This window comes from Ranitomeya imitator, chromosome 3 (genome assembly GCF_032444005.1).
Source record: "Ranitomeya imitator isolate aRanImi1 chromosome 3, aRanImi1.pri, whole genome shotgun sequence".
NCBI classification, from domain to species: Eukaryota; Metazoa; Chordata; class Amphibia; order Anura; family Dendrobatidae; genus Ranitomeya; species Ranitomeya imitator.
This window is the reverse complement of record NC_091284.1, coordinates 678,749,966-678,767,355: the sequence shown is the minus strand read 5'-3', so window position 1 is coordinate 678,767,355 and position 17,390 is coordinate 678,749,966. Positions and strand designations below refer to the sequence as shown.

General features: G+C 42.4%; 1 protein-coding gene across 1 annotated transcript in view; it reads left to right on the top strand.

Annotated features, from left to right (window-relative positions):
* NABP2 (nucleic acid binding protein 2) overlaps window positions 1–17,058 on the top strand; it is a 42,813-nt gene extending 25,755 nt beyond the window's left edge. The window contains exons 5-7 of the mRNA XM_069758400.1: window positions 9,145–9,226; window positions 9,305–9,368; window positions 15,387–17,058. Of these exons, the coding sequence (XP_069614501.1) occupies window positions 9,145–9,226; window positions 9,305–9,368; window positions 15,387–15,565 (325 nt within the window). The 3' untranslated portion in view covers window positions 15,566–17,058. The remainder of the gene's footprint in view (window positions 1–9,144; window positions 9,227–9,304; window positions 9,369–15,386) is intronic.
* The last annotated feature ends 332 nt before the right edge of the window (window positions 17,059–17,390 follow it).

The following is a 17,390-nucleotide window of genomic DNA, read 5'->3' as shown; positions in this document are numbered from 1 at the left end:
GCCTCTGCGGAGGTAAAGCGGGCCAGTGATATCCGGCGGTGGCCTCCATGAGCTCACCGCCTTGTCCTCCTCTCCTGCTGCAGCGTTCGTCGTCCCAGAAGTGACGTCATCGTTGCGCACACGTCACTTCCGGTCCTGCGCTCTTTGCTGGAACGCAAGTTGGAGAGCATACACTTCCTGGTCCGGCCTCCTAGCGCCCTCAGGATCGCCAATGCCACACAAATCACGCCTTTCCACGTGGAGGCCTGCTCCAGGACCCGGGGAGGAGGAGGGGAACCTGATTCACCAGGATTTATTTCTATATAAACCAGCCTGAAGACGCCTCCAGGTAAGACTGATCCCTTTCATAATGGATGGTGCTTCCTGCCCTGCATCTGCAGAGCCCAGCGCTGTCCCTGCTCCGGTAAGTCCGTTGCGGGGTGGGTCCGAGGCTAGGATTAGTGGGGCCCTTCTGATCCTTACACCACTTTCCCTCTCTTCTTTCAGGGAGACAAGCCTGCTCAGAAAATCCCGGCCAAAAAGACGTCTAAGGCCGGCTTCACACTCAGCGTATGAAAATACGGTCTGTTTTTTACGGCCGTAATGCGCTGAAAAGTCCCCAAAATAGTGGTCCGTAGCTCCTCCGTAGGCAGGGTGTTTCAGCGTTCTTTGCGCATGGCATCCTCCGTATGTCATCCGTATGTCATCCGTACTGCGTGTTTTTATCACAGGCTTGCAAAACCGACATACGGCTATACAAGGGATCCATGTGTTATAAAAAAACAAAACAATATATATATATATATATATATATATATATATATATATATATATATATATATATATATATATATATATATATATATATATATATATATAAGCAGCACCAAATAGTAAAAAAATAATGTGGACTTTATTGCCTGAACGTCGTGGCAACGTTTCGGATATCCAATCCTTTCTCAAGCAGTTAACACATAGGTGAGACAATCTTATATATGTTACTCATATCAATCTCGTTACAGAGCTCATTAAATATAATAATAGAAATATAAATAAGTTATAATAAATACCACTCCATGAAATTAGTGATTCCATGTAAAAAGAACATCTCCATTCAGTGTATTAACAATGAACAATAGACATACAGTGTCTCGTGATTATTCATAAAATATTCTTAATAATCAATTGTGAAACATTAAAATCATGTGTACCCATCCTGATGAGCCATGAACATATGTAACTTACAAATATATTCCTTGATCTGCACGCCTCGGATCTCGGCGTTCATATCGCGCAACTGCGCATGACCGTGACGTCAGAGTCAATAGACCCATAATGCCACAGCCCGCAGCTGCGCAGAGTCACACCAAAGATCACAGGCGCCACATGTAGTCTCACCGACATACCATAACGAGCAGGGACATTGTAGCAAATAGACCACATGGTCTGAATCACACGTCAAATAGTGCCGGATCTTGAACTCCTCATTAGTTTTAGGATGAGAGAAACTTTGGCCTTTTATCATTAAATTACAGTTTACGCATGACAAACAAGGATAACATCCCCTCCTATCAATACCAGTCAATGTATTCTGGCCTTGTTATTTAAACTAATATAGGAGCAACCACGATGTGTTTGAGTGTCTGTTTTTCCTTAATGGGATATATAGCTGGTGGCCATAGGATATGGACCGTTTTTTGTCACTTTAAATGGAGTGGAGAGGTGTCGGGGGTTTCTGCCCCCCCAATAAGTCTCTGCTTCCATATTTAGGTTTGGGACATTATTCCTTTATGTAGGGGTCCCCCTGATCCTGTGACAGTAAAGTGGGCTTATGCTCAGGTCCTTTAGTCCATGGCACATGAAAATCCCTTGGATTAAGAATGATATTAATGCTTGCGTTTGGTCTGAGTGGTGGTGCTCAAGAACACTAGATTACGGAATTATTTCTGTGCACACGATGTCTTGCTTTATAATAGTTATGAGTCCGTTACTGCTAGATACTATTGAATATTAACTGCACATAGTAATTATGTTTTTGTTCCTTCATTCTTATGGGCAATGGTCTCCCTTAGTAAACATGGCGCCTGTGATCTTCGGTGTGACTCTGCGCAGCTGCGGGCTGTGGCATTATGGGTCTATTGACTCTGACGTCACGGTCATGCGCAGTTGCGCGGTATGAACGCCGAGATCCGAGGCGTGCAGATCAAGGAATATATTTGTAAGTTACATATGTTCATGGCTCATCAGGATGGGTACACCTGATTTTAATGTTTCACAATTGATTATTAACCCCTTACCGGCATCGGACGTACTATACCGTCCGATGCTGGCTCCCCTGCTTTGATGCAGGGCTCCGCGGTGAGCCCGCACCAAAGCCGGGACATGTCAGCTGTTCAAAACAGCTGACATGTGCCCGTAATAGGTGCGGGCAGAATCGCGATCTGCCCGCACCTATTAACTAATTAAATGCCGCTGTCAAACGCAGACAGCGGCATTTAACTACCGCTTCCGGCCGGGCGGCCGGAAATGACGTCATCGCCGACCCCCGTCACATGATCGGGGGTCGGCGATGCATCTGGATGGTAACCATAGAGGTCCTTGAGACCTCTATGGTTACTGATCGCCGGTGGCTGTGAGCGCCACCCTGTGGTCGGCGCTCACAGCACACGTGCAATTCTGCTACATAGCAGCGATCAGCAGATCGCTGCTATGTAGCAGAGGCGATCGTGCTGTGCCTGCTTCTAGCCTCCCATGGAGGCTATTGAAGCATGGCAAAAGTTAAAAAAAAAAAGTTTAAAAAAATGTGAAAAAAATAAAAAAACGTAAAAGTTTAAATCACCCCCCTTTCGCCCCAATCAAAATAAATCAATAAAAAAAATATCAAATCTACGCATATTTGGTATCGCCGCGCTCAGAATCGCCCGATCTATCAATTAAAAAAAAGTATTAACCTGATCGCTAAACAGCGTAGCGGGGAAAAAATTCGAAACGCCAGAATTACGTTTTTTTGGTCGCCGTGACATTGCATTAAAATGCAATAACGGGCGATCAAAAGAACGTATCTGCACCGAAATGCTATCATTAAAAACGTCATCTCGGCACGCAAAACATAAGCCCTCAACCGACCCCAGATCATGAAAAATGGAGACGCTACGAGTATCGGAAAATGGCGCAATTTTTTTTTTTTTTTTTTTTTTTTTAGCAAAGTTTGGAATTTTTTTTCACCACTTAGATAAAAAATAACCTAGTCATGTTAGGTGTCTATGAACTCGTACTGACCTGGAGAATCATAATGGCAGGTCATTTTTAGCATTTAGTGAACCTAGCAAAAAAGCCAAACAAAAAACAAGTGTGTGATTGCACTTTTTTTGCAATTTCACCGCACTTGGAATTTTTTTCCCGTTTTCTAGTACACGACATGCTAAAACCAATGATGTCGTTCAAAAGTACAACTCGTCCCGCAAAAAATAAGCCCTCACATGGCCAAATTGACAGAAAAATAAAAACGTTATGGCTCTGGGAAGGAGGGGAGCGAAAAATGAACACGGAAAAACGAAAAATCCCCCGGTCATGAAGGGGTTAAGAATATTTTATGAATAATCACGAGACACTGTATGTCTATTGTTCATTGTTAATGCACTGAATGGAGATGTTCTTTTTACATGGAATCACTAATTTCATGGAGTGGTATTTATAACTTATTTATATTTCTATTATTATATTTAATGAGCTCTGTAACGAGATTGATATGAGTAACATATATAAGATTGTCTCACCTATGTGTTCACTGCTTGAGAAAGGATTTGATATCCGAAACGTTGCCACGCCGTTCAGGCAATAAAGTCCACATTATTCTTTTACTATTTGGTGCTGCTTTTCTTTTTTTCTTGTATTGTTTGAGGCCATTTGGATTGCTGGCTGGATGAGCTTTGCACCGTGACTGAAGGTATTCTCTGGGTGCTGACACATATATGTATATGTATATATATATATATATATATATATATATATATATATATATATATATATATATATATATATATATATATATATATATATATATATATATATAATAAATATTTCATCCAGCGCGATATAGCAGAAAGCCGGTAATTCAATTACCGGCTTTTGCTTTCTCCTTCCTAAACCCGACATGATATGAGACCTGGTTTACTGTATGTAAACCATCTCATATCCCCATTTTTTTTTTTTTTTTTGCATATTCCACACTACTAATGTCGGTAGTGTGTCTATGCAAAATTTGGCCGTTCTAGCTAGTAAATTAAAGGGTTAAATGGCGGAAAAAATTTGCGTGGGCTCCCGCACAATTTTCTCCGCCAGAGTAGTAAAGCCAGTGACTGAGGGCAGATATTAATAGCCTGGAGAGGGTCCATGGTTATTGGCCCCCCCCCTGGCTAAAAACATCTGCCCCCAGCCACCCCAGAAAAGGCACATCTGGAAGATGCGCCTATTCTGGCCCTTGGCCACTCTCTTCCCATTCCTGTGTAGTGGTGGGATATGGGGTAATGAAGGGTTAATGTCACCTTGCTATTGTAAGGTGACATTAAGCCAAATTAATAATGGAGAGGCGTCAATTATGACACCTATCCATTATTAATCCAATACTAGTAAAGGGTTAAAAAAATACAAACACATTATTAAAAATTTAATGAAAAAAAATCACAAAGGTTGTTGTATTAATTTATTCTACTCTCAATCCACTCACTGAAGACCCTCGATCTGTAAATAAAAAAAAAATAAACCAACAATATACATACCTTCCGAGGATCTGTCACGTCCAACGATGTAAATCCATCTGAAGGGGTTAAAATATTTTGCAGCCACGAGCTTTGCTAATGCAACGTTGCTCATGTCTGCAAAACCCCGGAGAATGTAGGTAAAGTAGGTAATTGACCTATATTTACCTGCCTTTGCGGTGAGGCGCCCTCTGCTGGCTGTTCCTAGATCGTGGGAACTTTCCTAGAAAGCTCCCTGGCTCGAGTTCATATGAGGACAACCAGCAGAGGGTTAGTAGTGTGGAATATGCAAAAAAAAAAAATGGGGCTATGAGATGGTTTACTGTATGTAAACCAGGTCTCATATCATGTCGGGTTTAGGAAGGAGAAAGCAAAAGCCGGTAATTGAATTACCGGCTTTCTGATATATATATATATATATATATATATATATATATATATATATATATATATATATATATATATATATATATATATATATATATATATATATATATATATATATATATATATATATATATATATATATATATATATATAATCTGCTGGTCCGTGTGTAATCTGTATTTTTGCTGCTTCCATAGACTTTCATTGACGTTTTATTTGCGCAATACGGTGACAAACGCAGCATGCTGCGATTTTCTACGGCCGTAGAAAGCCGTGTAATACTGATTAGGAAAATACGGCAGATAGGAGCAGGGGCATAGAGAATAATTGTGCCGTATTTTATGCGAGTTTTACGGACGTAGTTTCTGCGCTCTTACGTCCGTAAAACTCACTAGTGTGAGGCCGGCCTTAATGTGCAATCTGCAATGTAAAGCTTCCCTCTCTATGGGAGAAAAAGCTGTGTCAGGAGTGCACGGATAAAGTTGTCAGAGCCGAGCAGCCTTCCCTGCTTGACGAAATCCGGGCCCTAGTCAAGCATGAAGTACAAACCTCCTACCACCTTCAATCCTCCTCCACCTCCATAGCCGCGGGGTCCCTCTCCTTCTAAAAAAAGAAAAATACAATTTGAGGACTCTGCCTCTGAGTCCGATCACTCGTTTTCATCTTCTTCTGAAAAATGGGGTGAATCCTCATCTCCTAAATTTGCGGAAGCAAGAAAATATTTTTTTCTCCTCTGATTATACTGAAGAGTTGATTATGGCTGTACGTAACACAATGGGGTTACATGAGGAATCTGTTCTCCAATCTATACAGGATGAAATGTTCGGAGGATTGAAATCGGAGAGACAAATGGGGTTGCCAGTGCATAAAAATATCTTGGATTTAATATCTCAGGAGTGGGAGCTCCCGGAGAAACGCCTAACCACCCCCTCTGAAATGAAACACAGGTTTCCCTTAGAGGCAGGTTCCCCTTCATGGGACATACCTAAAGTGGACATTCAGGTGGCACGGGTAGCAAAGAAAACCTCTCTCCCCTTTGAGGAATCCTCACAGTTGAGAGATCCACTAGACAGAAAGATGGAAAGCTTATTAAAAAAGTCATGGGTAACATCCACCTCGGGGTTAAAATCTAATATTGCTGCCTCCTGGTGTTGCCAGAGCCCTGTCTCGTTGGATGGACGAGTTGGAGAAACATATTGCTCAGGGTACCTCCAGAGGGGAGCTATTGGCATCTCTTCCTATGCTCCAAAAGGCCTCAACTTTTTTAGCGGACGCCTCTGTGAAATCTATTAGAATTGCGGCCAGATCCTTAGTCCTATATAATTCTGCCCGTGGAGCGGCAATGTTACCTCCAAAATTAAGCTGTGCTCAATTCCTTTTAAAGGTGATTATCTTTTCGGGCCCGCTCTGGATGAAATTCTGGAAAAGGCCAGATAGGAAAAAGGCCCTTTCAGAACAGAAGCCGGTCAGAAAACTTTTTTTTTTTTTTTTGTGCCCAACCCCCCCCCCCCCCCCAGTCTAATACCCCTCAAACAAGAGGTAAAGGGGAAAGCTGGGCGATGGAGCTATGCTAAGGGAAAAATATCCTCATTCCCCAGCAGCAGCAACAGCAGGATAAATGACTCCTTCTCGATGGGGGGAGGCTCGCAAACTTAATCCATCATTGGCGGGCCATTACCAATTGTCAATGGGTACTCAATGTTATTCAGGAGGGCCTTCATATCTCCCAAAAAACCTGCCTCCGCCCCCCCCCCCCCTCGGAATCTGAGAATTACCTCTCCGACCTCTCAGGGAGCACATACAATGATGACAGGCCTTGGACTTCCTAAAATCAAATGCAATCTCCCCAGTACCCCCCGAGGAATGGGGTTCAGGCCACTACTCTCGTCTCTTCCTGGTAAAGAAGCCATCAGGGGAGGCGTGAGTCATAATAAATCAAAAAGATCTCAATTGTCATATCCTATACTGCAGGTTCAAAATTGAATCGGTGAAATCTGCTATTCCCCTAATAGGTCAAAATTATTTCATGGCAACCATCGACCTACAGGACGCCTACTTTCATGTGCCGATTCATCCCCAGCACAAAAGTATCTCAGGTTTGCCATACAGTTCAATCAACAAGTGAATAATTTTCAATTCAACGTGCTCCCTTTCTGCATTTCTTCAGCGCCGAGAGTATTCTCCAGGATAATAGCAGAGGCAGTGTCTCACATACGGAGTCAGGGAGTCTGTATTGTTCCATACCTGGACGATCGGCTGCTTATAGCCCCCTCGGCTCAGATGCTCAACGATCATGTTTCAAAAACTCTCAACATTCTCAAAACCTTGGGGTGGCTCCCAAATCTGAGGAAGTCCCAGCTACAACCTTCCAAATCAAGGAGGTTTCTGGGGGTACTGTTAGACTCAGTAAAGTGAAGTTTCTCCTGGAAGATCATCGAGCGATAATAGAGAAGGTTATAGATCTCAAAGAGGACAGATCTCCGACTCTACGGAAAAGCATGTCGGTCCTAAGCACTATGACGGCTTGTATTCAATGGGTTTTTTTTGGGCTTAGGCCCATTCCAGAACCCTTTAAGCCCACATCCTTGCAAACTGGGACGGAAATCTGGGTTCTCTGAACAAGAGTACACACTCCGGGGCGCGTGAAGGCATCCCTAGCATGGTGGTTGAACCCCAAAAATATCTGCAGGGGTGTGAGCTGGTCACAATCCCCCTTGTAACAATTGCAACCGATACCAGCAAACGCGGCTGGAGGGCAGTAATTTTGCATACTCCCTTCCAGGGATGCTGGAATCAGGCAAAAAGCACCAGATCCTCCAACTTCAGGGAGTTGAAAGCAGTGGAGGAGGCTCTCCTAGCCACAAGCGGCCTAATATCGGGGAATCATGTCAAAATTTATTCGGACAACACAACTGTTGCTCACCTCCGACATAAGGGCTGCTCAAAGTTCAACAGTTTAAAAATCATCTCAAACTGAATTTTCTGTTGGGCAGAAAATCACTCACTCACCTCACCAGAGCAGTCCCTTTTCATTCAGACACCGACGGATAGTACGGGTTGACACTGTTGTACCCTCGGACTGCAGGGCAGCTTGAACTTGTTTAGATGTTAGTTGAGGTACTTTATCCAACATCCGCACAATCTTGCGTTGAAATCTCTTGTCAATTTTTATTTTCCATCCACATCTAGGGAGGTTAGCCACAGTGCCATGGGCTTTAAACTTCTTGATGACACTGCGCACGGTAGACACAGGAACATTCAGGTCTTTGGAGATGGACTTGTAGCCTTGAGATTGCTCATGCTTCCTCACAATTTGGTTTCTCAAGTCCTCAGACAGTTCTTTGGTCTTCTTTCTTTTCTCCATGCTCAATGTGGTACACACAAGGACACAGGACAGAGGTTAAGTCAACTTTAATCCATGTCAACCGGCTGCAAATGTGATTTAGTTATTGTCAACACCTGTTAGGTGCCACAGTGCAGAACTGGTTGGTACTCCTCCTATGCTGTCGTGGAAGGTGACTAGAGAAAATAGAATTGGACTTACCGGTAATTCGGTTTCTAGGAACCTTCCACAACGGCATTAACCTCTCGTGCTTCCTGTCCCCCATTAGGGAATGGAGACATCCTCCTATGCTGTGGTGGAAGGTTCCTAGAAACCGAATTACTGGTAAGTCTAATTCTATTTTCATCAGAAGGATATTATAACTAGCAGACAAGTAAACCTGCTGCCAGGTAGCCTGTATATTTATGAGCTCTGTATAACCTCAACCCCACCACTGATTGGCAGGATTCTGCCTATGCACAGTATACACAGAAAATATATGCACTGCACATAAGCATGTGAACTTTGCAGCAAGTAACACACTGATTTTATCACAACTGCAGCAAGGATCCTTGTAAATGATTCTGTTGCAATCATTTTCTCTACCCCTACATCATGCTGCTCTTAGATGTGGTAGCAAAAGAAGCAAAACCTGCTGACAGATACTATTTAAACAGATCAATGTTTTTATATTCCCAGATTTTGCATGGTTTATTCTGAGCTGCCTAACTTTAGTGAGCCAAACCCTGAATACGTTGCACAGCAATCCCAAAGCAAACAGGTACGTGGGTTTTATTTTCCGCAGTAATGCTCTCTGTACCATTTAAGTGGTTTTGATGTCTTACCTTTCTGATTTCAGGCTCCGGTTGAGGGCACGTCTGGAGCAGCTAATCACAACTCCTCCAACAGTGCTGCTCCGCCAGGTGAAAACACCCCTTCAGAATAATGTATTTTATAAATTTGTTATTTAAATGACTGTATTTTATGTATACGTGAGCCCTGCGAGGTCCCGTATACAGCAGTAAGACCATCCCGTGCAGCTCGCCTGCACGTTCTAGTGTCATCTCCAGGAGCTCAGGGGACTGCACAGCAACGTCCCACCACATTCAGATCAGTGTCGCATCACGGCTAATGATTTTCTATGGTGACGCATTGCGACTTTTTTTTTCGTCACTGGTTGCACACAACTCACTTGCCATATGCACGCTGCAGGTGATCATGTGCCATTTAGCTGTTCTTAGTTCAATATTACAGCTCTAAAATAATCTCATGAGGAGAGGTCACAGACAAGTTACACAATGGTGTTTGGTCCCCAGGGAGCCCCAGACTTGAGTTAGACTTTTTTTTTTTTTTTTTTTTTTTTTAATCTTGGGGAAAAATCCAACCATAAAGATTGCCAATCTGGACATAACCACAGTGGGACCTGACTGTGTCATGGTGGCATTTTACACCTGTTTTATTGTGCTTGGATAAATGATATTATTGCTGTGCCTTCTGTGTGCTGCATCTATTATAGAATGACACCATTTTTGGGGGTCTGGTCCTTACTAGTTTGATATATTCATTTGAAGACTCTCTGAATTATCTCTTATTTTTTTAATACCTCTATGTAATTTATCCTGTAACAATTTTTTGGAAATAAATAAATTATACCTCCTTTACATATTTGCTTTAGGGGGCACTTCACACACAATGTTTTTTTTTGGGAAGAAACCAAATGCATTTTTTTTTTGTTTTCGCTAAACAGTTTTTTTTTTTTTGTTTGTTTTTTCTTCACTTTACTTTATTTTAATCCCTTAACGACCGCAAAACGTAAAATTACATCGTGTTCATAGCTTGTGTATGGAGAGCATGGTACCCAGCAGATGCCAGCTGTAATAAAGCCATCATTTTGCAGCAGCAGCCAGCGTTTGCTCCGATTGCTGCTGTTTAGAGGGCATCTGTCAGTAGGATGAACCCTCCTAAGCCGTCTATATGGGCATCCAGGTCATAGGAAGCTGAATAAAGTGATACCTTGATATCTGCGATCTGATGTTTGTTTTTTTTGGGAGAGAAATCCCCATTTTTCTTGTATGTAAATGAGCTGTTTACGACTATGGGCCGGACATAGTTCTGCCTCTTGAGCTAATTTTATTAAAAGGGGGAGTTACCAGTATGATGAAAGCTGGGTTTGCATCATGGGTCTTCCAGCAGGAGAATGACCCCAAACATACTTCAAGAAGCACCCAGAATGGATGGCAGCAAAGCGCTGGAGAGTTCTGAAGTGGCCAGCAATGAGTCCAGGTCTAAATCCCATTGAACAACTGTGGAGAGATCTTAAAATTGCTGTTGGGAGAAGGCGCCCTTCTATTATGAGAGACCTGGGGCAGAAAGAAGAGTGGCCCAAAATTCCAGTTGAGAAGTGTAAGAAGCTTGTTGATGGTTATAGGAATTTGAGTGATTAGTTATTTATTCCAAAGGAGTGTAACCAAATGTTAAGTTGAGGATACCCGCAATTTTGTCCTCCCTATTTTGTGGTTTTGTGTGAAATGATCTCCGACTTGCCTTTTTTTTTTTTTTCTCGTGTTCTAATACACACAGGATATAAATGTGTAAACAAAACATGTTATTGTAGTAATTTTCTGAGAGAAATACTGCATTTTCTGGAACATTTTCAAGGGTCCCAACACTTTCAGCCATGACTGTATAAGAAAAACATAGATATCTGTGAAATAAGACTTTTGCTGATATCGAGGTATCGTTTTAGTCAGCTTCATGTGACCTGCATGCGCATGTAGACGGCTTAGAAGGGTTGATCCTACTGACAAACTCCCTTTATCCATTTCAATGTCACTTTCATTTAAACTGCGTCACAGCCGTTGCATGCATGTACAAACTTCCATTGGCCCCCTTCCCGTGACATGAATTGCCACTCCAGCCAGGAGGCTTCTGTAATGCCTTTTTTTTTTTTTTTTTTTTGGGGGGGGGGGGTGTGGGAGGTGTAAAGGCATACGCCCTACAAAAAAATGCAATGAAATTAATTATTGGATGTACAGTACAGACCAAAAGTTTGGACACACCTTCTCATTTAAAGATGTTTCTGTATTTTCATGACTATGAAAATTGTACATTCACACTGAAGGCATCACAACTATGAATTAACACATGTGGAATTATATACTTAACAAAAAAGGGTGAAACAACTGAAATTACCGTATATACTCGAGTATAAGCCGACCCGAGTATAAGCCGACCCCCCTAATTTTGCCACAAAAAACTGGGAAAACTTATTGACTCGAGTATAAGCCTAGGGTGGAAATGCAGCATTTACCGGTGAATTTCAAAAATAAAAATAGATCATTATTTCCCCATAGCTGTGCCCCATATAGTGCTCTACACCGTTCATTATTTCCCCATAGCTGTGCCCCATATAGTGCTCTGCACCGTTCATTGTGCCCCATTGCTGTGCCATATACGGTGCTCTGCACCGTTCATTGTGCCCCATTGCTGTGCCATATACGGTGCTCTGCACCGTTCATTGTGCCCCATTGCTGTGCCATATACGGTGCTCTGCACCGTTCATTGTGCCCCATTGCTGTGCCATATACGGTGCTCTGCACCGTTCATTGTGCCCCATTGCTGTGCCATATACGGTGCTCTGCACCGTTCATTGTGCCCCATATCTGTGCCCTGCTCCGTTCATTGTGCCCCATTGCTGTGCCATATACGGTGCTCTGCACCGTTCATTGTGCCCCATAGAAATCTCTCCCGCCGCTGCTGCAATAAAAAAAAAAAACACATACTCACCTCCCTTGATTGCAGCTCCCGGCGTCTCGTTCCGGCGCCTCCATCTTCCCGGCGTCTCTGCTCTGACTGATCAGGCAGAGGGCGCCGCGCACACTGTATGCGTCATCGCGCCCTCTGCCTGAACAGTCAGAGCGCAGACGCCGGGAAGATGGAGGCGCCGGCCGGGAAGATGGAGCGGCGCCCGGCGGCTGGAACGAGGACAGGTGAATATGCTATACTTACCTAGTCCTGGCGATCCTCGCGCTGTCCCTCTGCCTGGTCTTCGGTGCCGCAGCTCTTCCTGTCAGCGGTCACCGGCACCGCTGATTAGAGGAATGAATAGGCGGCTCTGCCCCTATGGGAGGTGGAGCCGCTTATTCATATCTCTAATGAGCGGTCCCACGTGACCGCTGAAGAGGGGAAGAAGCTGCAGCACAGAAGCCCGTGGGACGGCAGGGACAGCGCGAGGATCGCTGGGACTAGGTAAGTATACCTCAGCGCCCTCACCCCCTCACCCGCCGACCCTGCCACCCACATTGACTCGAGTATAAGCCGAGAGGGGCACTTTCAGCCCAAAAATTTGGGCTGAAAATCTCGGCTTATACTCGAGTATATACGGTATGTCTTATATTCTAGGTTCTTCAAAGTAGCCACCTTTTGCTTTGATGACTGCTTTGCACACTCTTGGCATTCTCTTGATGAGCTTCAAGAGGGAATGGTTTTCACTTCACAGGTGTGCCCTGTCAGGTTTAAGAAGTGGGATTTCTTGTCTTATAAATGGTGTTGGGACCATCAGTTGTGTTGTGCAGAGGTTTGGTGGATACACAGCTGTTAGTCCTACTGAATATACTGTGAGAATTTGTATTATGGCAAGAAAAACGCAGCTAAGTAAAGAAAAACGAGTGGCCATCATTACTTTAAGAAATGAAGGTCAGTTAGTCCGAAAAATTGGGCAAACTTTGAAATTGTCCCCAAGTGCAGTGGCAAAAACCATCAAGCGCTACAAAGAAACTGGCTCACATGAGGACCGCCCCAGGAAAGGAAGACCAAGAGTCACCTCTGCTTCTGAGGATAAGTTTATCCGAGTCACCAGCCTCAGAAATCGCAGGTTAACAGCAGCTCAGATTAGAGACCAGGTCAATGCCACACAGAGTTCTAGCAGCAGACACATCTCTACAACAACTGTTAAGAGGAGACTTTGTGCAGCAGGCCTTCATGGTAAAATAGCTGCTAGGAAACCACTGCTAAGGACAGGCAACAAGCAGAAGAGACTTGTTTGGGCTAAAGAACACAAGGAATGGACATTAGAGCAGTGGAAAATCAAAGTGGAAATCAAATGAAAATTGTAAATTCACACTGAAGGCTTCAAAACTATGAATTAACACATGTGGAATTATATACTTAACAAAAAAGTGTGAAACAACTGAAAATATGTCTTATATTCTAGGTTCTTCAAAGTGGCCTCCTTTTGCTTTGATGACTGCTTTGCACACTCTTGGCATTCTGTTGATGAGCTTCAAGAGGTAGTCACCGGGAATGGTCTTCCAACAATCTTGAAGAAGTTCCCAGAGATGCTTAGCACTTGTTGGCCCTTTTGCCTTCACTCTGCTGTCCAGCTCACACCAAACCATCTTGATTAGGTTCAGGTCTGGTGACTGGAGGGCAGGTCATCTGGCGTAGCACCCCATCACTCTCCTTCTTGGTCAAATAGCCCTTACACAGCCTGGAGGTGTGTTTGGGGTCATTGTCCTGTTGAAAAATAAATGATGGTCCAACTAAACGCAAACCGGATGGAATAGCATGCCGCTGCAAGATGCTGTGGTAGCCATGCTGGTTCAGTATGCCTTCAATTTTTAATAAATCACCAACAGTGTCACCAGCAAAGCACCCCCACACCATCACACCTCCTCCTCCATGCTTCAGGGTGGGAACCAAGCATATAGAGTACATCCGTTCACCTTTTCTGCGTCACACAAAGGCACGGTCGTTGGAACCAAAGATCTGAAATTTGGACTCAGCAGACCAAAGCACAGATTTTCACTGGTCTAATGTCCATTCCTTGTGTTCTTTAGCCCAGACAAGTCTCTTCTGCTTGTTGCCTGTCCTTAGCAGTGGTTTCCTAGCAGCTATTTTACCATGAAGGCCTGGTGCACAAAGTCTCCTCTTAACAGTTGTTGTAGAGATGTGTCTGCTGCTAGAACTCTGTGTGGCATTGGCCTGGTCTCTAATCTGAGCTGCTGTTAACCTACGATTTCTGAGGCTGGTGACTCGGATAAACTTCTCCTCAGAAGCAGAGGTGACTCTTGGTCTTCCTTTCCTGGGGCGGTCCTCATGTGAGCCAGTTTCTTTGTAGCGCTTGATGGTTTTTGCCACTGCACTTGGGGACAATTTCAAAGTTTGCCCAATTTTTTGGACTGACTGCCCTTCATTTCTTAAAGTAATGATGGCCACTCGTTTTTCTTTACTTAGCTGCTTTTTTCTTGCCGTAATACAAATTCTAACAGTCCATTCAGTAGGACTATCAGCTGTGTATCCACCAGACTTCTGCTCAACACAACTGATGGTCCCAAATCACACTTATTAAACCTGACAGGGCACACCTGTGAAGTGAAAACCATTTCTGGTAACTACCTCTTGAAGCTCATCAAGAGAATGCCAAGAGTGTGCAAAGCAGTCATCAAAGCAAAAGGTGGCTACTTTGAAGAACCTAGAATATTACCTATTTTCAGTTGTTTCAAACTTTTTTGTTCAGTATATAATTACACGTGTTAATTCATAGTCCTGAAAATACAGAAAAATCTTTAAATGAGATGTGTCCAAACTTTTGGTCTGTACTGCGTGTGTGTGTGTATGTGTGTGATATATATATATATAAAAAAAAAAAATTTTTTATACAAGCGCTCAAGCATTTTTAAAAATAGAAATGCAGCAAAAAAAAAAAGTTTGATTTTTGAAGACACACTTCAATGATGTATCACCAGACATGAGTCATTCTGGTCCAGCGGTCCCATCATTCTCAAGAATAGTCCTGCACATGTGAGGCATTTTATTTTCTATTGCAAGAATAGAATTTGCAGAAATTATATTGTGTTTATGCATTTTGTTATTTGCTATGACAACACAGTTAGAACATTATTTTCTAAACGAGTCCCATTATGTATCTTTTTTATTTCCAGCTTCAGAGCTGCCCAATGGTAATGGAAACAACAACCAAGGTAGTGCTGCGCACCAGACCCCCGCAACATCTCACCCGGCTAGTGGACGAATTACACGCAGCCAGCCCAACCACTCAGTCCCTGGAGCCTCAAACTCAATCAGTAATGGCAAAGAGACACGGCGGACGGGGAAAAGATAGTGGAACTAAAAGCGGTGACCGGAGACTGTCTTGTGCTCGCCTGTGCCTGATGCTTAGTGCCTGGTGGACATTGGGAGAGAAGCCAGGCCTTTATCGTCCTTCTCTCTCAGCAGAAGAGATCAGAATCTGGATGATGTTTTAATGAAGCCTCTTAGTGCATTATAAAACATGTATGTACGGACATGTTCTTACAATGTGAAAGATCACAGTATCTTTTAGTGATTTTTTTTGTAGTATTCTAACCTGTGCAAGCAGAGTATAGGAAGCACCCTGAGGAAGCAGGGTGCTAGATGTGTATCCGAGCCCTGTGTTCTCTAGCCATACATTACACTGCAGTGTTAGCCAAAGGTGAGGTATGTGAATGGACTATGGCCTCATTCCGACGTCCATTTTTCCCCTGATAGAACATGTATCTATTTGTTTCTAATCCTGTTCACCTTAGTTTTGAAAAAAAAAATATCATAGGGACTTGTCATTTTTTAATACACGTTGCAGATCAACCTTATCCATGCAAGTTAGAAAAATCATTGCAGCAAAGGAAGAGAAGTGTTCCACCTCCGTAAAATGAAGATACTTTATTATTCCATTAAAATCTTGATACAGGTAAATCCTTGCATGTATACGAATGCTGAGATGTCAGAATGAGAGCTCTCATTCTGACATCTCAGCATTCGTATACATGCAAGGATTTACCTGTATCAAGATTTTAATGGAATAATAAAGTATCTTCATTTTACGGAGCTGGAACACTTCTCTTCCTTTGCTGCAATCACCACTCATCTCTGTCCTAGATGAAGTTCCGAGCACCTGCGTGGATCGATGAGCTGGCTGCGGTCTAATTATATTAGCCGCATTATTTTATTTTGTTAGAAAAATCATTGACCGCACGCATTGGCATCCATGTGATGTCCATTTTTTTAAAAAATATTGTAATTTTTATTAAAATAAATTTTTAAAGGAAAATAAAAATTTTGCCATTTAAAATTTTTTCACGATCATGTGATGTCAATTTTTAACATCGCATTGAGTAGGAGAAGCAAAGAAAACATTTCTTGCTTACAAGAAAATCGCTGATGAAAATCTGTTCAAAAACACTTGACAATCAGACCGTTTTTTTTCACACCAGATCACGGACGACTGAATGAGCTCTAATTCCTACTCTTACGTTGTTGCATTGACACAACTGGATGTATTTATCAGAAGACATTTATAGATTTCCTTTATTCCGGCATCTGATAGTTTGTTGTTTTATGGTAGTCTTTTATATTAATTATGGGCTGCATTTCTTCGTATAGGATATATTTTTAAGTACTACTGTAAGACCTTTGAATAATTTGTGGCACTAATCTGACAGCGGTGGATGAACATGGTGGATGCTGGATTAAAGGAACTTTCATGTAAGGACAGTATACATTAAAGACGGAGATAAAAAAAAAATGTATTCTGAACAGTTGCATGGTCAGGTTATTCAATAAAAAATATTTTTCATCTTTCTCTTTTCTTTAATGTGATTCACAGTTACCTTAAATATTTGCAGCATAATTCTATAGTATATTATAGTTGGAAACTTTAACAAATGAAATATACACAGATTATTTTCAGACTTTTATTCCTTTTGGAATTCCTTTATTCAGTTTACACTGAGGATTTTTTTTCAGGATTGTTTGGAGCAGAAACTCTTCTTGAACTATGTGCACACAACATATTTTTCAGGCAGGTTTTCTGATTGATACCACCTAAAAAAAAGAACTCATCAGATAAGACATAAGAATGAAATAATGCATTTCTATATAAAAATTACTTGCTCTTCACATTTTCAGTATTT